General features: G+C 45.4%; 1 protein-coding gene across 1 annotated transcript in view; it reads right to left on the minus strand.

Annotated features, from left to right (window-relative positions):
- STRIP2 (striatin interacting protein 2) overlaps positions 1 to 20,298 on the minus strand; it is a 47,739-nt gene that overhangs the window by 19,674 nt on the left and 7,767 nt on the right. The window contains exons 3-17 of the mRNA XM_045792661.2: positions 18,386 to 18,460; positions 17,235 to 17,369; positions 15,758 to 15,878; positions 14,953 to 15,021; positions 14,648 to 14,754; positions 13,802 to 13,929; positions 12,065 to 12,268; positions 10,556 to 10,791; positions 10,227 to 10,292; positions 9,370 to 9,433; positions 8,372 to 8,443; positions 5,664 to 5,738; positions 4,864 to 4,961; positions 4,282 to 4,408; positions 1,619 to 1,719 (exon numbers count right to left, since the gene is read on the minus strand). Coding sequence (XP_045648617.1) covers positions 1,619 to 1,719; positions 4,282 to 4,408; positions 4,864 to 4,961; positions 5,664 to 5,738; positions 8,372 to 8,443; positions 9,370 to 9,433; positions 10,227 to 10,292; positions 10,556 to 10,791; positions 12,065 to 12,268; positions 13,802 to 13,929; positions 14,648 to 14,754; positions 14,953 to 15,021; positions 15,758 to 15,878; positions 17,235 to 17,369; positions 18,386 to 18,460 — 1,678 coding nt within the window. The remainder of the gene's footprint in view (positions 1 to 1,618; positions 1,720 to 4,281; positions 4,409 to 4,863; positions 4,962 to 5,663; positions 5,739 to 8,371; positions 8,444 to 9,369; positions 9,434 to 10,226; positions 10,293 to 10,555; positions 10,792 to 12,064; positions 12,269 to 13,801; positions 13,930 to 14,647; positions 14,755 to 14,952; positions 15,022 to 15,757; positions 15,879 to 17,234; positions 17,370 to 18,385; positions 18,461 to 20,298) is intronic.

The following is a 20,298-nucleotide window of genomic DNA, read 5'->3' on the forward strand; positions in this document are numbered from 1 at the left end:
TCTTCCAATTTCAAATAGAGCCGGATGGACACCTATCATTTTATTTGCCCCTTCCTTTCCAGGCCCATGGTGGAGGGTGCGTATTTAGTTCCTGAACGCCAGCCATACTTGATTGATGCAGGGGTGGATCTCTAACTGGAAATGAGGAACAGGACTCTCATATGTTTATTTTAACTGATACTTATATAAAAGCTCTATGATACAGTCAGGGAATGTATTAATTTTAAGATGAAAATACTGTGGCTCGAAAAAACCAGAGTCCTTACTTGAGATTACATAGCTAGCAAATGGCAGGTCTCATGACATACACATATGAGTATTTTATTTTATTTTTTAAAGATTTATTTATTTAGGGGCACCTGGGTGGCTCAGTTGGTTACACGTCTCGGCTCAGGTCATGATCCTAGGGTCCTGGGATCAAGCTTCACATGGGGCTCCCTGTTTAGCTGGGAGCCTGCTTCTCCCTCTCCCTCTGCTCCTTCCCCTTCTCATGTTCTCTCTCTCTCAAATAAATAAACTCTTCAAAAAAATTTATTTGAGAGAGCGAGAGCAAGTGTGGGGGATGGGGAGGGAGAGGGAGAGAAAGAATCTCCAGCAGACTGCCTGCTGAGTGAGGAGCCCAATGTGGGGCTCAATCCCAGGACCCTGAGCTCATGGCCTGAGCTGAAATCAAGAGTCGGATGCTCAACCGACTGAGCCACCCAGGTGCCTCCGTGTATTTTAAACTACATATAAGTAGGCTGCCTCTCCATGGTGGACTTTCAGGCAGTACAAGACTAGTGAGGCACCATTTCCTGGCCCTCTCTAGTCATCCCAAGTAATCAGATCAGCCCTCTTACTTCTACTTTAGGAACTCTGCCTCTGGTAAAGTCTAATTAATATGCTTCTAGTTCTTATGGAAGTAGCAAACTAAAGAACAAGGATTTAGTCTGCAACCCCCAAGTCCCCACTTGGCTGGAGGAGTGAAAGCAATTTGTATTCATAGCAATTGTGACCAGAAAACAATCTGTGTTTTGATCCTGCCTCTGCTGCTTACTTAAGTTGTCTCACTAGCATGTTAATCTTGAGCAAGTCAATTAACCTCACTGAATTTGTTTACTAATTGGTGAAATGAGAATAAAACTTGTTGTAATACCTCTTACCATTACTGAGGATATTAAATAAAATACCATCTATTTGTTTTATTACAAACTGATCTAAGTAAGGGTCTGTTATTTACCTTCAGTTACAAATTCTGCGTAACACTACAGTTTACAAAGTAGTATAATTGTTCCGACTACTGATTTATACTAAGATCAGGGCTGGCCAGATAAGAAGCCTGTTTCACAAAAAACATCTTCTGGATCCTTTTGCAATAGGGCTAAAATTCATTGTTGCAGTTTTATTTATTTGAGTCGTGACATTTTTTAGTTTTCAAAACTATTAAAATACAAATACCTGTGAAGAGGCCAAACCACACACCCCATCAACTAGCACTTCAAGGAAATTGAATTTAACAGTGGCAGCTCTAAGATAGAAGGGACTAAGGACACAAAGAGAACCGAAAGGCTCAGAGATGATGTATTTCTCAACCCATGCCAAAACAGACCTTTCAAATAAACCTGTCCAGAGTCCATACCTGTTTTTGGCAGTGATGTAGGACAAGATATTTTGATTGAAGAACTTCAGGATCAGTGGAATGCAGTTGGCAAATACCAAATGTTGTGATACATATTCAAACTAAATTAAAAGATCAAAGCAGAAAGGGCTGCTTATTTGGGGGATAATAGAAGGTACATATGAAAAATAAGATAGGCAAGTACAACTCTAATATCCACTCCTAAGAATATCCACTGTCCACTTGTATTATCAGTCCTCCTGTCTGAGAAGTAGGGAGAAGCATCACCAGCCAGCCTATCCTGCATGGAGGGGGACCATCTGTAGTGCGTGTATGTTGCAAGCACCTGACCAAAAGCATAAAACATAAACAATCCAGAAAGGAAATCCCACTCCAGATAAATAGAAGGAATTGCTGCAATATTTGTTCCTAAATTCAACGAGCAAGGAAGGCTCCGGAGGGAGCTGTCTTCCATACCAAACCTCTGGTTCATAGTGTTTCAATAGCAGGAACAGGTGCAGCTTCCTCCCAGCAACTGCTGGCATCATTCAGTCAGGATGGATATGGCACATAGTAACCAAGTCAACCACTGGAATGTGGGCTCCAGCATGAGTCTGTCTGGTTCACTATAGTATCCCTGTACTTTCATTATCAGTATTTTAATAAACGGATCAACAAGAGCCCTTCGGTCAACAGATACTGCACTGAGAATAAGTCCAAGATCTCTTTGATGGGCTAAACACCAGAAGTAGGGATTCCCTGCTGCTCTCTTGAATCTGGCTGGGGTTTGTGTCTGGGAAGACCTAGTGGGCAGTGTGCTGGAGTTGCATCACCTGGATTTTGCCTGCGATGCACTGAGGAGCATCAGACAGTTTGCCTCCAGATCCAGAACCCAGACTGCTGGGATAGTACAGAAACTGGGTTTAAAAAGCAGAAAATTGTGGTGTTTTAAATCCCTTAGCTTTTCCTGATCACCAAGAAGGAGGCATGGCAGCGAGCCAAGCTGCCCCCTGCCCGTGTGTGTGGTTAGAGGTGGGGAGTGAGCTTGTGCTGCCCATTTCTCTCTTCCGCTCAAATATTTTCTCCCTGGCAGCCAACCTGGGGTATTTTCCAAAGCTCCAGATGGAACAGCCAATACATACCCACTACGAAGTTATGGAAAATGTTTTTCAATTTGAGATGTATCTGTAGCCTTGTTGGGATTCACTGACACTGACACCCACTGGCAAGCCCCATCAAGCCACCCACCTGTCTGGCTGTTGCTCCACATACTGCCCACCAAGAGGAGCAGACAGAAAAAACATAGCCACAGTTTTCTGTTCTTTCTACTAGGAACACTATCTCCCACCCACCCTACTCCTCCCCGCCCTGCTGTTGCTCAGCAAACACTGGCAGAAGCACCCAGGACACACATAACGTACCCAAAGATGTCTCTGAATGTACTAGAGTGGAGCAATACCCTGATTCTATAGTCAAACCTGCATGGACAAAGACCCTGCAGGAGCCTCTGTGCACTCTGAGAACCTGCTGTTCGAGCAGCAAGCCTGCTTCTGACTTCTTAGGAGGAAAAGGGGACAAAGACATTGAGCAGTCATGAGGACACTCCTCTCCTCCCCATATTCTCACCACAGAGACCATCCAATCCTTTCCTCCAGGTTCTCTGATATCTTGGCAATGCCCACAGTACCAAGTCCAAACTCCTCAGCATGGTAAACAATGCCTTCGTGGGGAAGCAGCTTCTTAACATTTCTTATGCTCGGCTTCTTCATTTATAAAACAGGAATAAAATAAGACCTACCTCATAGGATTAAGAGAATTAAATGAGATCCCATATGAACTTGACAGAGCGCTGGGCACATTATAAGTACTCGATAACTGTGTGCTATCATATGTATTATGGTCTGCTCCCTGCCGTCCTCTCTAGCTCCATGTATCACCAGGCCTCCCCGTCTCCCCCACCCCAGGGAGAACTCCAGCAACGTTTAATCAGTTTCCAAATGTACTTTGCTCCCTCTCCTCTGGACTTTCATAGATTAACATTTCTGCTTGAAATGCTTCCTATCTTCCTTCCCTGACAACTCCCATATCCTGACTAACATCTGTTTCTTTAGGACTCACATTAGAAGTCACCTCTTCCCTATCGCAGGTTTACCAGCTGGATTACCAGCCAGTGCTTACCAGTATCATGCACTTATCATTCCATAATTAGCTATTTATATATCCATATCCTTTCCAAGACTTCAAGCCCTTAAGAGCCGAAACTGTGCTTTATTCAGGATTATATCTCAAATGTTAGAAAAGGGCTTCACATATAGAAAAGGTTTTCTGCATAGTTTTTCCCCATTTTTTTTGTTTTTTTTTTTTTTGTTTTTTTTTTGGTGGAATGCTTGAATCCTGTCTTGCACTTCTCCAAAGCACATTCCCAAGAAGCCAAGGATTCCTATCCACAACCCTTGGATAATGTTCAAAGGACACAGACATCTGCACCTGTCTAGGACAGGTCCTCGCATCCCACTCTATACCCCCACGCAAGCTTGTGCACCAGGTATATGGATTCCCTGAGGAGGACAAAGAAAAGGCTGAAAGATGTTCAACTGGACTATAAAGGCCCCTACATCCCCCCCTGGGGAGACAGGGCCTGGAGAACACCTGAGACCTGTGGCCAAGTGCTGCTAGCTGCTCACCTGGTAGATATGGTTCAGTCTGAAGTGTTTGAGGAGGAGCAGGAGCAGGGCAGAGATACTCTTTACAATGATCTCCTTGTGCCTGTTCACATCGATGCCCAACTTCATGCTCTGGAGAACGGTGATGCTACGATGGGGAGAGGAGGAGTCAGTGCAGACAGTAGCCTTAGAGTGAGGCCTACAAGGACCCAGGTATTTGGGCCAGAGACAACATATACAAGACAGCCAGAACTTGGGAGATTTGAACTTCTGTGCTAGAGAAACTTCCAGAGTTCCCACTAATGAGCCTATCTGGAGAAAAGTTCCTTTGGTCTCTTTGTTTTTTTCTCTCCTTTGGCAAGCTCATCCCTTGACAATGTCCACCTACATACCCATGCAACCAGTCACTGGCACTGATGTTGCCCTGCAGACCCTCAGTTTTGAGCTGAAAAGAACCCAAAAGAGAGCACTGCAGTGGAAAGGGAAGAGGAGATCTCTTTGGAGACAATCCCTATGAGTGTTATCAAGGTAGGGATGGGGACTAGAGAGACGCTGTAGACAAAACAGCTAATGTTCAGCAGCCAACCCAGTTGAAGCACTCACGGCATCTCCTCAGGCAGGACATCTGCCAGGATATTGATAGAGTCTGTCTTAGCTTTGGAGGTGGGGGCTGCAGCCAGCAGAATCTTAAGTAGAGCAATCTAGGAAGTAGAAAATGAGGGGATCCATCTCTGTCCATCCCATTCAAAAGGCTATTTTTCCACACCTCAACAGCCCTATGAGAAGTGTTTTAATGCCTTCTTCTATGTTCATCCCTCAGTAACCAAATCTCCCCAGCCTCCAGAAGGGCGAACAAGCGCCCAGTGCTGAGAGGACTGCCTGTGAGGCTAAGGAGCCGGAAGGGAGCTATAGGCTGTTCTGCTTCAAGACTGTTCTTTCTAAAGAAGATGACGGAAGGAATAGAGAGGGGCAATGCCCAGAAATAAGGTGAGAGATATAAGCATGATCTCACCTTCTCTACCCCTTTCCTTCCTCCAACCCTCACCATCACCATCCTCACCACTCAGCCTGGGGCTATCTAGGACATGACAGACCATGGCCTCAGAGGGACTAGGGTACTTACTTAGAAGGAGGACCCCAATACATCCTGCATGGACCCCACTTTATTCTCCGCCCCTCCCAGAGAAGGACTTGGGAGTGTAGCCACGTCTTCCTTCCTCTTGGAGTTCCTCTTGGAGAAGCCCTGAGGAAAGCTCAGAATTCTAATGTGTTAGAGAATGTTTCCCCTCAGGGGTGAAGGCTCAGGGAACAAGCTCAAATAATGGACAGGTCTGCCTAAAGTGGTTCTCAGCTGTCTGTTCCCGGAGCAGAGAAGGGCAGCTCCGGCCCAGCTATCTCCTTACCATGTACTGAGGGAGGCTGTAGAGCATGCCCTGGTAGAGGATCTCACATGGCGTCTCTGGCACCACCTCTTCCCCCTACGGCAGGAAATACACGGTTTGCCCAGGCCATTTTCCAGTTGACCAAAGGCTATGTTTTCTTGGTTGTAAAGGATGGCTTGAAAAGAGCACTAAGCTGGGAGTCAGATCTAGATTCCTATCCAGCTGTGTTAATGACTCATTACATCACCTTGGGTAAGTTTACTTTCTTTCCCTGGGTCTTAGTTTCCTTTTCTTTAGGACCACTGGGCTGGTCTGATGTCCTCTGAGGGCTCTTCCAGCCCTGACCATCTATGATTCTGGTTTTCCCATTATCTGGAATCAATAAAGAATTCTTCTTTCCCCATCACATGTTGGATCAGGAGTCAGAACACCTACCTAGGAATTGGCTCAAGCCACTGCTTTTCTGGCCATGCGCGGGCTTAAGTCAGGGTGCATGTAAGCCTGGGACACTAGAACAGACACCCCACATAGAAGCCCTTCCTGTGGTGTCAGTCTAAGGCCATCCAAGAGCTCTGGAATGCTTGGAAGTGAGAGGTAGGTAACTCAGGAGAGAAGGCTGATAAGTGAGTTGGGTAACCCATGGCCGGGAGAGGCAGGAAGGAGTATTAGCAGGGAAGCTTTTAAGTAGAAACTATTTTCTTTCCTTCTCCAGTAGCCCCTACCACATTTTTTCCTCCTTTATGACCACCCCCACCCCCGATCCACAACTCTCTTTGACCTTTGATGAACTCATCTAAGCCTTTTATCAGAGTGGGGGCAGCGGGGGGGGGGGGGGGGACGGCCCAGGGTCTCCGGTGCTCATGGGGCTACTCAGGCCATTGTCATCTTTGGCCAGTTCATTTCTTCCTCCCACAAGGTACTCTATTCCAGGGCAAGGGTCACTGTCTTGAGACCCTGAGGCAGGGAGGAATCACCTGACCCCTGCCATCCCACATAACTCAGCTGCTGCTTATATGGGCATTCAATAAACTCAGGCAATAGATCCTTGAGAGAGCAGGTTACATTCCAGCTCTCCCAAAGATCTATTTCATACCTTCTCTTCTCCCCTGTCCTCAAACCAATCCCCTCACCACCCAACCCCTCAATTGTTGCTAACCCAGTCTCATACTTCACGGAGAAAACAGAGGCAATCAGACAGTTCATCTTCTCCACACCAAATCTACCAGGGTCTCTACCTTCCTTCCTGACATAAAATATGAACTGCCTCTGCTCTATTAAAGGCCAACCCTCCACATGTGCTGGGGATCTCTCAACCTTTTGCTTTGTCAAATGCATCAGTTCTGCAGTTGTCTCTTCTCTCCCAGATCATCTCTTTAAGGACATAAACATATTCTAGTGTCTCCTAGCTATAAAACACTTTCCTCTGACCCCACATCCTTCTTCAGCTACCATCCCATTTCTATCCTCTCTACAATAAAACTATGTTGTCTGCTGACCATCTACCTCCTTTCTTTACATTCCTTTTCCACACACTCCAACTAGACTACTAGCCCCACCTCTTCCCTTGAGGTTGCTCTTATTAAGGTCACCAGTTATTTTCATGTCGCCTGATCCAATGCGCACCTCAGGTCTTGTCCATTTATCAGCAGCACTTGACACAGCTGATCACTCCCTACTTGAAAAAATTTTTCTTAACTTTTATAATATCACAATCTCCCACATTCTCTCCCACTTCGCTGAGTGTTTCTCTTACTCTTCTTTTCTGGCTCTTTTCCTGACTTATTCCACGTTCAACACTAATGGTATGCCCCAAAGCTTTGTCCAGGGTTCCATCCTCTATCTCTATGCCCCGCCCTGGGTTATCTCAGCCAGTTCTATGGCTTCTAACACTGCCCATTAAGTCAACAGCTCCCAAGTTTATTTCTCTAGGCCAGTCCTTTCTTAGAACTCTATTCTTATATATTCAATTGCATGGCTGCTCATGTGCATGGCTGCCTAATGGATATCTAAAACTGAGTATGACCCAAGTAGAACCTTGATGAAACAGAACTCCTCATGTTTCACCCTGCTTCTACTCTTTTCTGGTAAAGTCTTTACATAGCAGCCAATGGTTTTTGAAAATATAAATCAGATCATGTCACTCCCCTGCTGAAAATCTCCAAGAGCTCACTTCTATATTGTAAAACAACTTCACAGTCCCTATCTTCACTTACAGGTCCTTTGTAAAGTGGCCCCAGGCCACCTCCCTGACTGTATCTCATACAACCCCATCCCTCACCCCTGTGTTCCAGCCACAGGCTTTCATTCACTACCCCTAGTACTCCAAGCTTGCTCTCACCCTTGTTAAGGCTATTTCCTCTGCCTAGAATGCTCTTTCCCCCGATATTCTTAGGGACAGCTCCTTCTTGTACCTCACATTTTAGCTTAACTGTCACCTTCTCAGAGGTCCACCTATCCCGACTGCCTAATTGAAGGTAGTCTCCTACATGATAGATGCCTCTCTCATGTCATCCTATTTAAATTTTCTTCATTGTATCTCCCATTCTCAAGTCTTCTTGTTTCCTTAATTACTTATTTTCTTTTTTCTATAACTTTAATGTATCACGAAAGTAGGGACCTTGCCTTGCTTGGCACACCGTGAGCGCCCAACAGCATGCACATCTGCTCTGTGACAGCACTGCAGACAGACTTCCTCCTGCCTTTCTCCTGTCAGAACCCCCCTGACTCACCAAAGACATGGGGCACTTCTCCAGATCCTCCTCATTCTTGATCTGAACATCTGCAATGGAGATGTACTTGTGCTGGGGAATAAAAGACATCAATTAAGAGGCTGAGAGTACTTAAAAAAAAATTTTTTTTTTTAATTAAGAAGTGGGGTGGGGGGCGTCTGGCTAGCTCAGTCTGAAGAATGTGTGACTCTTGATCTTAGCGTAGTGAGTTTGAACCTCATGTTGGGTGTAGAGATTACTTAAAAAAAAAAGAAAAAGAAAAAGATACTGAGGGCCCCAATCATATATGTACCAGCCTCTTGCTTAACTTCCTCAATGATAAGGAAATGTCCTGTATATGGGTTGTCACCCCAAACAGAACAAAAACTCTTTGAAGGTAGGACCTTTGTACCCTTAACACTGAGCCCAGTGCTTCATGTACAGCGTTTCTGTTTATTCTATGTTCCCATATTTGCTGAAGAGCAAAAATACTTAATATTTACCTTCAACCAAAGGGCAAGGGGAAGTGAAGAACAGGCCCATGCCCCTGGACCACTACCCTGAGAATTTTGCTGCATGTGAGTATGCTTGTGTGCATGTGTATGGAGTGATGACGGGGTGAGGGAGAGTTCAAGGTCTGTGCAAGAGATGACTATTTTTACTCTTTGTGCTCATATATACTTTGGATGCAGAGCAGACTGCTACTAATCCTGGGCCTTTGGAAGTTAGTGGCCCTATAGGGAGAAAGAAGTGAGAGGAAAGGAAGTGAGGAGGGGGAAGAGAGAAAGAAGGGTGGGAGGAGGAAAAAGGCATGAAAGGAAGAAAGATAACTTTTTCATCTTTCTGAATGTAGGAAAATGGTTAAGTAGAGAGAGACCTAATTTCCTCATCTTACGCCAAAATGCCTGTTGGGGAAATACAGAATGTACCTGGTAGAAGAGCCAATAACTAGGACTTTGGTAATCAAACTTGCCTTGATTGGTCCCTATCCCTGAAGACTGAGAGCCCACCCTGGTCACCTGCTTTAGAGTCTTCACGCTCTCGTGGATGGGCCTGGGTAATCCAACCAGGGTATCTGTGTCCCTGTGAAATGCAAGATATAGAGATCATAAGCATCAAAACTATAGAGAACTACTGATGAATCACTGACCTCTACCTCTGAAACTGATAATATATTATATGTTAATTAATTGAATTTAAATTTAAAAAAAAAAACCTACAGAGAACTACTGATATCCCCTGGAGTTACAACGACCATGCCACTTTCAACATGTGGTATTCTGGATTTTTCTCTGCAAGCTTCCAGGCCCCCCATTATTGCTTCAGGACACAAAAAGAATAATGCCACACAGAAGTGTTCTTGAAAATTAGGATTTTTGTATAGTCTTTTGGGGATTTACTTTGTCAGGGAGTGGTAGGTTCCTTAAAAGGGCATGTAGCCCAATTACAGTGAAACACGTGGAACAAGGCCTTCTCCATTTTGTAGAGGTCAGCCAGTGTGAGGAATTCATGAGGGAGGAGATATGAGGGAAGACTGGATCAGTTCTGACCATGTTGCTTCTTCACAGAATTCTGGTCCATTAAGATAGGAAGGACCCCTAGGGACCAGCTAATCCAACACTTTCATGAGGAAATTGAAGCCCAACAGGGAAATGACTTATCACTCAAGGTCCTACACATGGCTAAGAACATAAGAGTTCTTCTAGGACTGAAAGGAAAAAAAATTCCACGACACCAACCCAAAGTTACCAGGAGATGCCCACAGTGGCTCTAGGTTACACCATGACTACCAGGCAACATCTCTCATTTCAGCCACCCACTCCTCTTGTCCCCTAAGAACCACTCTATAGCCAGTTCTGACCATCTAGTCACTTACTGCCCCAGAGTGAATCCGATGAACTTGTTTCTGCTCATCTCCAAGAAGTGCTCAATGTCCTTCTGTCTGAGAGGACAGTGGAGAGACAATTTCCAGAAAAGGAAAAAAAAAAAAGCAAACCTTGAGAGACAGAACCTTTCTAGGCTTCTGTGCTCCTAACCCTTCTATTGGAGGATTAGAGCAATGGGGGAAGATAGCAGCTAACAGAGGAAACTTCAAACCAGGAGTTCTGACTTCTAGCCCAGCTTACTGAGACTTGAACACGTAGACCACTGCACCTGGGCTTTCAGTGATTCTAATCCCAGGGTCCCCAGAGTTATCAAACCTACCTGACTTTTGGCGCCCAGGGTAGGCCCTTGGGAAAGGCCACACGCTCAGCAGAAAGGGATGCCTGTGAGGGTGGAGGTGGCACCAGAGGGTCTTGCTCTAGCAGATCTAATTCTCCATCCAAGGTTCGTTCTCCATCGCCAGCAGACTCCTCTTCCTCCTCTGTGGCTGGTTCCTCAGTCTTAAAGAGATCTCTTTCATTGTAGATGTCCAGGCTGTCCTGCTTAGTGAGGAGTTGCTGGGTGGGGGTTGGGAGGGTGGAAAGAATGTGTACGGAAATCTCACTCTGAGCGTCCTTGTTTGAGGTCACCCTCTACTCATAAGCTACTAGACTTCAGGATACATGGGGCAACAACCCAGCTCTTATAAGAATATCCCCTTCCCCACCTAACCCTTAGTATATCCACTAGGCCCAATCCCAGGACAAGCACCTCTCAGGCAACCAAGTCAATGGCCGGGGAACATAGCATAATAATCCCAAAGTTGGTTACTTAGCTTTCAGAAAGCATGGATGCCTTTTTTTTTTTTTTTTTTTTTTTTTTTGTGCCAGCACTTTCCTTCCTAATTATGCTCTGCTTAGGTGAACATTCAATTAGTTTGCCTTCTGTGAGCCTACACCAGCTGGCTGACTGAGGAAGAGGACAGAGACTTGCTGCTAGGCAGAGGGAAGCAAGTTTGGAATTTTAAATCTTGTCGAAGAAGAAAAGATTGGACAGAAATAGGCCAAAAAGTTAACAGTGACTGCCTCTGGTTTGTGAAGCTTGTGAGTGATTTTCTTTTTTCCTCCTTTCTTCACATTTTTATATTTGTTCCAAATTTTGTACAACGAGTAAGCATTACTTTATAAAACAAAAAATAAAGGTTAAAAAAATCACATTGCAGATTATGTAGACTAGATTACTGAACATGACTGTCTGGTCCTGTCACCTGTAATTGGTGAACTCAGGTATTTCAGGGAGGTGACTTCGTGGGTACATGGTCAAGTCTCAGTGCAACCTGTCATTCCGACCTTTCCAGGGATGCAGACTATACCTAGAACACTAATTAGTCACCTCCTAAATGTAAGCCTCTGGTTCCAGGGCCAGACAAGAGTATGGCCCGCTCAGAGTAAACCTTCTTGCTGTCAATAAAATGATAAAGTGCCTCACCCCAGGCATGTGGATTTGCTGGGAGTCCTGTTCAGGTGATCTGGGTCCCTATCTCCAGGATTATGCCCTAACTGGTGGCCGGGATAACTCCAGGCATACCAGGTCTGGGCCACTGACCCTGTAGCAAGATATGTATCTATGATGTTGTATCACAGTGTTACATCATGATAGCCAGGGAGCCTGCTGCAGCTGGGAGACGGAGGCCAAAGTACAGACTCCAAGGTTTCAGATTGGTGTCAGGGCCAACCAGAGGCAGGATGAGCCTCGTCATTTACTGCCCTTTCATACCACATCCAGAGTAGCTCAGAATCTTAATTTTTGGCCAACTAGTATCAAAACACCACTGTCTGCTTGAGTTCGTACCCTTCGAGAGCCACGGCGGCCTCGCAGCTTAGAGGGTGGTGGTGCCAGCTGAGACTCCCCCAAGTCGAGGGTGTAAGAGGGCGGGGAGGCAGCACGCATGCTCTTCACCACCTGGATACTGTCTTCAGTCAGTGGAGGCAGCCCCAGTTCTGCCCGCTTCTGTATTTTGAGAACCTGTAGATGCTCAAATCCACCGAGGGTAAACTGCGGTATAAACAGGAAAGGGGCGGAGGAGAGGAAAAGCAGGAGGTCAGAGGGAACAAGGTCAGGGAAATGTGGATGGAGAAGAACCACAATCTCCAGTCCCCTTGGGCCCCTTCTTAACTAACAAGAAATAAAACAAGAAGGGGCAAATGTAGTTACTATCCCAGTCTTAGGAGCTCAGGGGTCAGGATAAAGCATTATTTACTGACGCAGGGATGGAAACATCACCAGAAATTAGGAAAGGGACTCCTGGGGGCTTCCACTGGGGAAAAAAAAGGAAACTGTATCCCCTTTTTAAGGAGCACAACCAGATGCTATAAAGCCCAAGTCACTCAATTTCTTCTGCAGTCAAAATTTGGTTCCCCCCCATGAAGCTTGCTCTGGAAGGTATGTTGTTCAGGCAGTCCTGTGTGTGGGGTGGGAGCCAGAGATGAAGGATCAGATTTAATAATTAGTAACAAAGCTGTAACCATACACTTAAAAGGACTTCACTTTTTTTTTTTTTAAGATTTTATTTATTTATTTGACAGAGATAGAGACAGCCAGCGAGAGAGGGAACACAAGCAGGGGGAGTGGGAGAGGAAAAAGCAGGCTCATAGCAGAGGAGCCTGATGTGGGGCTCGATCCCATAACGCCGGGATCACACCCTGAGCCAAAGGCAGACGCTTAACCGCTGTGCCACCTAGGCGCCCCAAGGACTTCATTTTTTTTTAAGATTTATTTATTTTAGAGAGAGAATATGAGCAGGGAGAGGGGCAGAAGGAGAGAGAGAGAGAAAAAGGGAGAGAAGCAGATACTCCACTGAGCGCAGAGTCCAACACAAGGCTCGATCCCATGACCCTGAGTTCATGACCCGAGCCAAAATTAAGAGCTAGACACTTAATGAAGTATGCCCCAGGACTTCATTTTTTTTTTTTTAAAGCAAATCCCCTGTTTATCTGGATGGTGGGCAGGCAATAAACCCATTTTATTATTAGAAAAATTAAGGCACAGACAGTTGCCCGAGGTTCCTTGGTACCAGCAGAGGCTAGATCTCCCAACTCTCAACCACTATTCTTTCCATGAAATGTCAGCTCTATCATGGGAAGGTGCAATGACACCTCAATTCATAGAGTGACATCTCTTGTCAGTTCAATAGAAATAGGTAACCTAGGGCGCATGGGTAGCGCAGTCGTTAAGCGTCTGCCTTCGGCTCAGGGCGTGATCCCGGCGTTCCGGAATCGAGTCCCACATCGGGCTCCTCCGCTGGGAGCCTGCTTCTTCCTCTCCCACTCCCCCTGCTGTGTTCCCTCTCTCGCTGGCTGTCTCTCTGTCACATAAATAAATAAAATCTTTAAAAAAAAAAAAGAAAAAAGAAATAGGTAACCTGCTCTGACATAGAACTTATGATTTCCCTCCATTGGCCAACAGCTGCCCTATTCTTCTGTCTAGCTCTAGCCTCCTGGAATCAGACTAGAAGACAGTGAGGTGGCAGAGGGCACTGCTGATCTGATGAGATGGGAGTGGGGAGAGGGGGGTGGATAAGCCACTCACCATGACCACCTTCCAGAGCAAAAGCAGAACCTTCTTTATGGGGAAGTGGGGAGCCAGGCCACTGCAAAACTTGGTAACCATGGAGAAAAGCAGAAGGGCAAAAGGTTCCTCATTATGCATGGAGAAGCCTGGGGAAGAGAAGAGAGAGAAGTGAGAAAGTGAGGATGAGAGTGCTGAAACCCTGCCCCTTTAACCCTGCTTCTGGACACAGTGAGGAAGGCTCTCACCTACTCCAAAGAATTTGAGTACTTGTTCCTTAGAAGGAGGCTTAAAGAGTCCCGAGGGAAGGGGCAGGAAGGGAGGCCATGGAGGTAAAATGGCTTAGCTCCCAAGCTTGAGGGTGGATACCAAACTAGAAGTAATAGTAATAAAGATGTTGCTTTCTGGCCAAAGGACTCAATGCATTTCATAGATCACAACTCACTTTCCCACATCAGCCTAGCATATTTTAAAAATGCCATAGGCCTTCATATCTTATCCCTATCTGATGACAACATCAATATTTTTAAGGTGATTCAACTCATTTTTTCATGTGAAATTGATGATGAAATGGGAGATGGATGGCTATCTCCATTTTATAACCAAGGAAACCAAGGCATAGAAATGACACATGTTGGTACTAACTCATAGGCACAAGGGAAGTCAAGCCTCACACCTGCCACGCAGTATCTCTACCCTAAAAGAATGGATGCTAATTAGGAAAGAAAGGATGCTAAAAAGGAAAGGAGGGAGGGAGAAAGGAAGCAAGGAAAGCTAACTGTCTCTTCTATGCAGATGAGCAGATGCTATGCTTTCCCTCAACCACCAGCACCTCATCCCTACCCTTCCTCAAGTGGCACTTCTTACTCAATTCAGTGCGGAAGGTCTCCCGCGCTGTCCTCCACCGGCAGGAGTCTGTCTCTCGCTCCAGGCGGATATTTTCCACCAATAGGTACATGACACTCAGCAGCACCCTGGGTTATAGAAGGGTTACAAGAGATTCCCAAAGTAGCTCCCAGCCTGTAGTCAGAGACCTCAGGGATGATCTCTGTGGGACCCCGACCCAGTGGAATTAGCAGCTACTAGTAGTCTGGGTGTATCTGGGACTTGGGCAAAGGGTAACCCACTGCTAACTCTGCCCTATTCCCAATCCCAGGGCCAGCTCCACTTACCTGAGCTCTGTGCTATCAGCAATGGAGATAGCTGGTTTCCGAAGAGCACTGCTACAGGCCTGGCTGTTGCTGCCATGGGGAGAGGGAGAGGACAGGAACTCATATAAGGCCTCTTTACACCCTGTGTCCCTACTTATCATATACACAAATGTGAGTACCTGCTATTCCCTTGCTGTGTAGCTAAAAGAAATTGGTCTAAGGTAACGAAGCCCACTGAATTCCTCATCCACCTCAGTAAACCTTTATCTGTGGTGAAGATGGGCAAGGGCAGGGTCTGTGATAACCCCTCCTCTTATAATCCACACTGTGCCTAGCACTGTGCTGAACATAAAACAGATGCTAAGCAACCCTTTCAATCTGCCCGCTTTAAACTCCTGGGTAGTAGACAGGAGACAAAATGAGGGATCACTATAGTGGTAGCAGCAGATAAGACCACCTCTAGAGCTATATGACCCACAGGGAAAGAATTAGGCACAGCAACAGAAATTGGTCCTGTCCCTGTTGGGTCATGTTCTCTTCATGTAGAACAGTTTTCTTCATGGATTCCAGAGTCAGCCTGAGTTGAGAAGGTGTTTAGATAAAAAGAGAACCCACCTAGGATAGGACCCTGAAGCCCAGGACTGAAGCTGGGGCAAAGCTGTTGATGAGCCCAACCTCAGGGAGGAGGACAGAATATCAGAGAGCATGGCTGGATAGAGGGGAACTGTCAGTAAGCTTTGGGCCGAGTGAGGGAATCAGCATAGGATATGAGGCACACTTCAAGGAAGGGGGTTGTCTAAGCCAGCTCTCCCCTAAGGCTTCTCACTCGATTTCCATGTGGAGTAGCTCCAAGAAGGCCGAGAAGGTCCCCATCTGATAGAGCAGGAAGCAGTTGTACCTGGACCAGTGCAGCACATCGACCTCCGAATCACATTCCCCAAAAGTGCCTAAAGAACCAGACAGTGTCATATGGGTTGAGGGTGAGAGGGGTATCCAGTTCTTTCCACCCTGCCCCATGATCTTGAGACTATCTTCCAGAACCTTGCCCAACAAGTAGGCTGATAAAGATAGGGCAAGGGCCCTCCAGAACTTCCTTGAATGAGGCAGGAAAGAGGAGAAGCAGTCTCCAGATTCAGGTCCAATGCGCTTATCACTGGCCCGTCTTAAGTTTGAGTTCCCTGGGGAGCAGATCCAGAGAGAAGGATTCAAATACAAGTAGTTTATTTGGGAGATGATCGTAGGAACCACTGGTAGAGAAGTGGGGAAGTGAGATAGGAAAGAAAAGGCAGCTAAAGAGCTGAAAACCAGGTTGGGGGAAGCTCTGGGAAACAGTATATGCCTTACACCCCTCAGAATCATTCCATCCAAGAAGGGTGATCAGGTGGGCTATTCATCCACTAACTCCTGTTATTCATTGATTGGTGCTACTGGACTAGGGGAGCACATTAATTCCCGAGTACTTCCATATGGACTGCAGAGGAAGCCTTCAGGTAAAAAGTTAAAGGTACTAGCAGTTGGAAGTTGGCCAGAGCCCCAGACCCAAGAGATATGGTTAGGCACTGCCTTGTTTGCTACAGTCTTCCCTTCACCACTCTCTTTCCTATCCATTTATTATTTTCTTTTATAGGTTTTATTTTTATTTGTTTTTGTTTTTTTTTTTTAAGCTCCCAGCTAGTTGGTTCTGACAATAGTCAGTCCTCTTATTATGATCTCACGGCATATTTTTACTATTCCAGTTAGGTTATCTCATTTCTCTATCCACCACCTGGCTAATAGGTCTCTTCTGGGAAGGTTTTCTCAATTAATCTCACTGAGTTCTAATCCCAATTACCCACTGCATCCTCTCCTGCTGTTATGCTGAATGGAACCCTCTAAACGCCAATGAGAAATAATGCAGAGGGTCTGTATGGGAACCTGTGGTGCCCTACTACCTCCCCTCAGTGGAGGTCAGCACCATAGCTGAAGAAAGAAGCCTCCATGCTCAGCTGGTGGTACATCAACTCTAGCCACACTGACTCTAAGTCTCCACGGAAAATTACAGTCCACATGAAGGATAAAAGAACTCTATAAGAAATCTTGCCATGCTTGGCAAGATTAAGGCCAATTCCAAGGGATCCAGAATAGTACTTATCACCATCTCCTTAACTTTCTTATAAGCATCAGGTTACTCTTAGCACTTGACAAGATCTGTCCTTGAGAGGCAGGGACCTTGCTTTCTTAGCATGGCTTGCCTCATCCTAGTCCTGATAACATTTCTTTTCCTAGTTTTCACCCATCTCAAGCTGGCAAAGGTGGCCACTCGCCTTGGGCCAGGTACAGAACAGCTCGGGCCACCTTCAGTCGCCGTTCCCTACTGACCACCTCCAGTCGGTCCAGGAGTCCCATCACATAGGCTTTCTGGGCATCTTCCTCCAACTCCAGCCACTCCTTGGCCTGCACTGGGGAAAGAAGGCCATATAGACTCAGTGTCAGCTTTTGCTTCCCCTTCCTGGAAAGGCTCCTGATAACATACCCACCTCTGATGCCAGCCCCCAACAAATTCTTCTCTTCAAAAGCTTTCCTTATTTAGTTGAGAAAGAATGAGACTGGAAAAGTAAAGGACGCCCAAAATTCTGGCTGAACCCACTCTGCAGCCTCATCTTCCTCCATATCCCCTTTATTCTCCACACAGAGCCTATTCTGTCCTATTTCTCTGCCTTTTCAAGGAGTTCCCTCTCTCCCTACATATCCAATTCCTATTCATCATTACAGGTCCAATGCTATATTACCTCTTTCCCACTAATGCTCCAGCCAGAAGCTCTGTCCCCCAAGATACTCCCCTGCCTCCATTACCCCAAGATACCTTTTACTTCTCTTATGATACTTACCACTTTCCTTTTGGACTCAGTTAGTTTTGTGATGTACACACCTACACTCTGCCACTGGACTATAATCTCTTAGAGGATTCTACAAATTCACCTTCACCCCTGCCTCTTGCATCTTGCACAAAACAGTACTCACCACACATCTGTTGAGTTGCAAACTGAATTCATGGACCAAGTAAGGAAATGGAGGTCTGAGAGGATTCAGCGTGGACACATGAAATTATTATTAGATGCTATTAGGAGTGAGGCAGAGTTGGAGGCAGGGATTGAATGTTAAAGTCAAGGACTACACTAGGCACAGAGTTCAACCAGGCAGCAGGGCACTAGCCCAGTCCCCATCCTTCTGCTCTCTGGGCCATTTATATCAGTGAAAGGGACCGAGCTCAGGCTTCTCCTGCTTCCATTCCATGGCCTCTCCACTTGAGATATAGGAAACTCTGTGTCCCATATGCAAGAAGGGATAGAGAAGTGGTTGTGGAGAGGATGAAGAAGAATCATACTTTGTTTTGGGCTTTTTCTAGATCGGGCTGGGATATCATGCAGTGGGTGGGGAGGAAAGAAGGTCTCTATGAATAAGAATCTGGGATCACCTTGAGTCTTGAAATCTTCTTCAAAGCACCTCCTGTTAGTGGTGAATTCCAGGTTTTCAGTGTAGCTATATAATTCTGTGTTAGGAAAGATAGGACAGAGTCACAAACATTCAGCAGACCCTTACAGAAGGGGCCTGGGGTGGAGAGGGTGGCATGAAAGAGCTAAAGCTTCCAACACATTCCTGTGTCCAATTCCATCCAGAGCCAGCTTCCTCCCTTTCGGAGCAGTTAAAAATAGCCACTTGTGTCCCTGGGTGATTAAACCATCAAACCTGTCCTCTTCCTGCCAGCTGGCTGCTACAGCAAAGAAGGCAGTCTTCAACACTTGGTGAGGGCCAGGAGGAGGGCTGGAGCAGAGAGGGCTTACTGTCATCACTCCTGTTTCTTAGGGCTGCAACCCATTCTGCTTGTCAACCCAGACTGAGACTATCCTATCTCTAGGGAAGAGAGGGGAAATGCAATACCTGAAATTTAGAGGCAAGATCCTTGTGTTATTCGAGCAACCAGAGTAAAGGCTGGACAGTATGTGTTAGATGGCCCTTTGGGGTCGAAGCCAGTTCATTCTCTCCCTGCTGAGTTTCCTCAAAAGGTACAGAAGTTTAGGTTCCTGCCCATGGCCACCCAGGTAGAGACAGCATCAAACCACATAGAAGCAGCTATTATTGCCAAAGGGCTGCTTATGCCCAAGAAAATCTAACTTCGTTAACAATAGCCTCTGAATACAAAACGCAGAGAGTTTATGAGAAATAAAAATGCCCTTTCCTATACACACACACTCCAGAACATTATACCAGGAAGTACCCTCATCTTACAGAGGATGAAGAATTGAAGTTGAGAAGTCAATAGGTGACAGAACAGATTTCCTCAAAACTCTGTTCCCTGAGACCCTTGCTGGAAATTTAACTAGGTCATAGATAATTCACAAAGAGAAATTCACTTATGTTCCAGCCAGCTGTCTAATGGTTGAGAAACACCTTGTCTGGGAGCCAGGGCTTTTGAGTCCTGAATTCCAGAATCCTGGATTGCCCAGAAGCAAATCCCATCTCTGACTCTGATATTCTTCAGTGCTCAGTGGGTAGTGTGCGTATATGTTTTTTAAGAGCACAGCATAAGCCCAGTCAAAAAAGGGAGCAAGGCTGGTACTAAACTTTTTGTTTTTATTTTTAAATTTTAGATCACGAACTTTCATAGACAGATAAATATAGAATACATAAGAGTCCTGTATGTCTTCTACCCAGGTTAAACAAATGTTTACACTTGTTATATTTACTTCAGACATCTAAAGTCCCCTTTTCCTCCCCAGTCTTATTCCCCTTTCTAGAGTTAACCACTTTAATGAAATTGGTGTGTATCCTTACAGGACTGTTTTTCTACTTTTACTGCGTATGTATATACCTGTAAACAATATGACATTGTTGTGTTTCGAAAGTTTTCATCCAAACAGGATATTATATATATTATTTTTCTTAGAAACAATTTAGGATGTCGTTCAATAGTTTTTTACATGACAGTGTAATGAACACATCCATTTACTTAACTGACACTGTCCTCAATCAAGTGTGCAACTAGACTTCCCAGAAATAACTTTTTAGGTTTGTGTGTTTAAGCAGTTTTTTGGATGCATGTATAAATTATTTTGTCACTGCTTCTTTCACTCTCAACACTATGTTTTTAACATTTATTGATATTGAAACATATTGATATAGATCAAGTATTCTAATGGCTATGTGGTAGCCTACTATACTGATATGCTACAGTTTATCCATTCCCCTAAATGGTTTTAAATTTTTCACAATGGCCACAATAAACATCTTTATATGTTTTCTTGTGCCCAAATGTTCTTTCAAGTGTACATCTAGAATTACTGGGTCATAATATGTGTGCGTCTTCAACTTTGCTAGATATGGCCAAAT

Source organism: Ursus americanus, chromosome 3 (genome assembly GCF_024610735.1).
Source record: "Ursus americanus isolate L20-20 chromosome 3, mUrsAme1.1.p, whole genome shotgun sequence".
NCBI lineage: Eukaryota > Metazoa > Chordata > Mammalia > Carnivora > Ursidae > Ursus > Ursus americanus.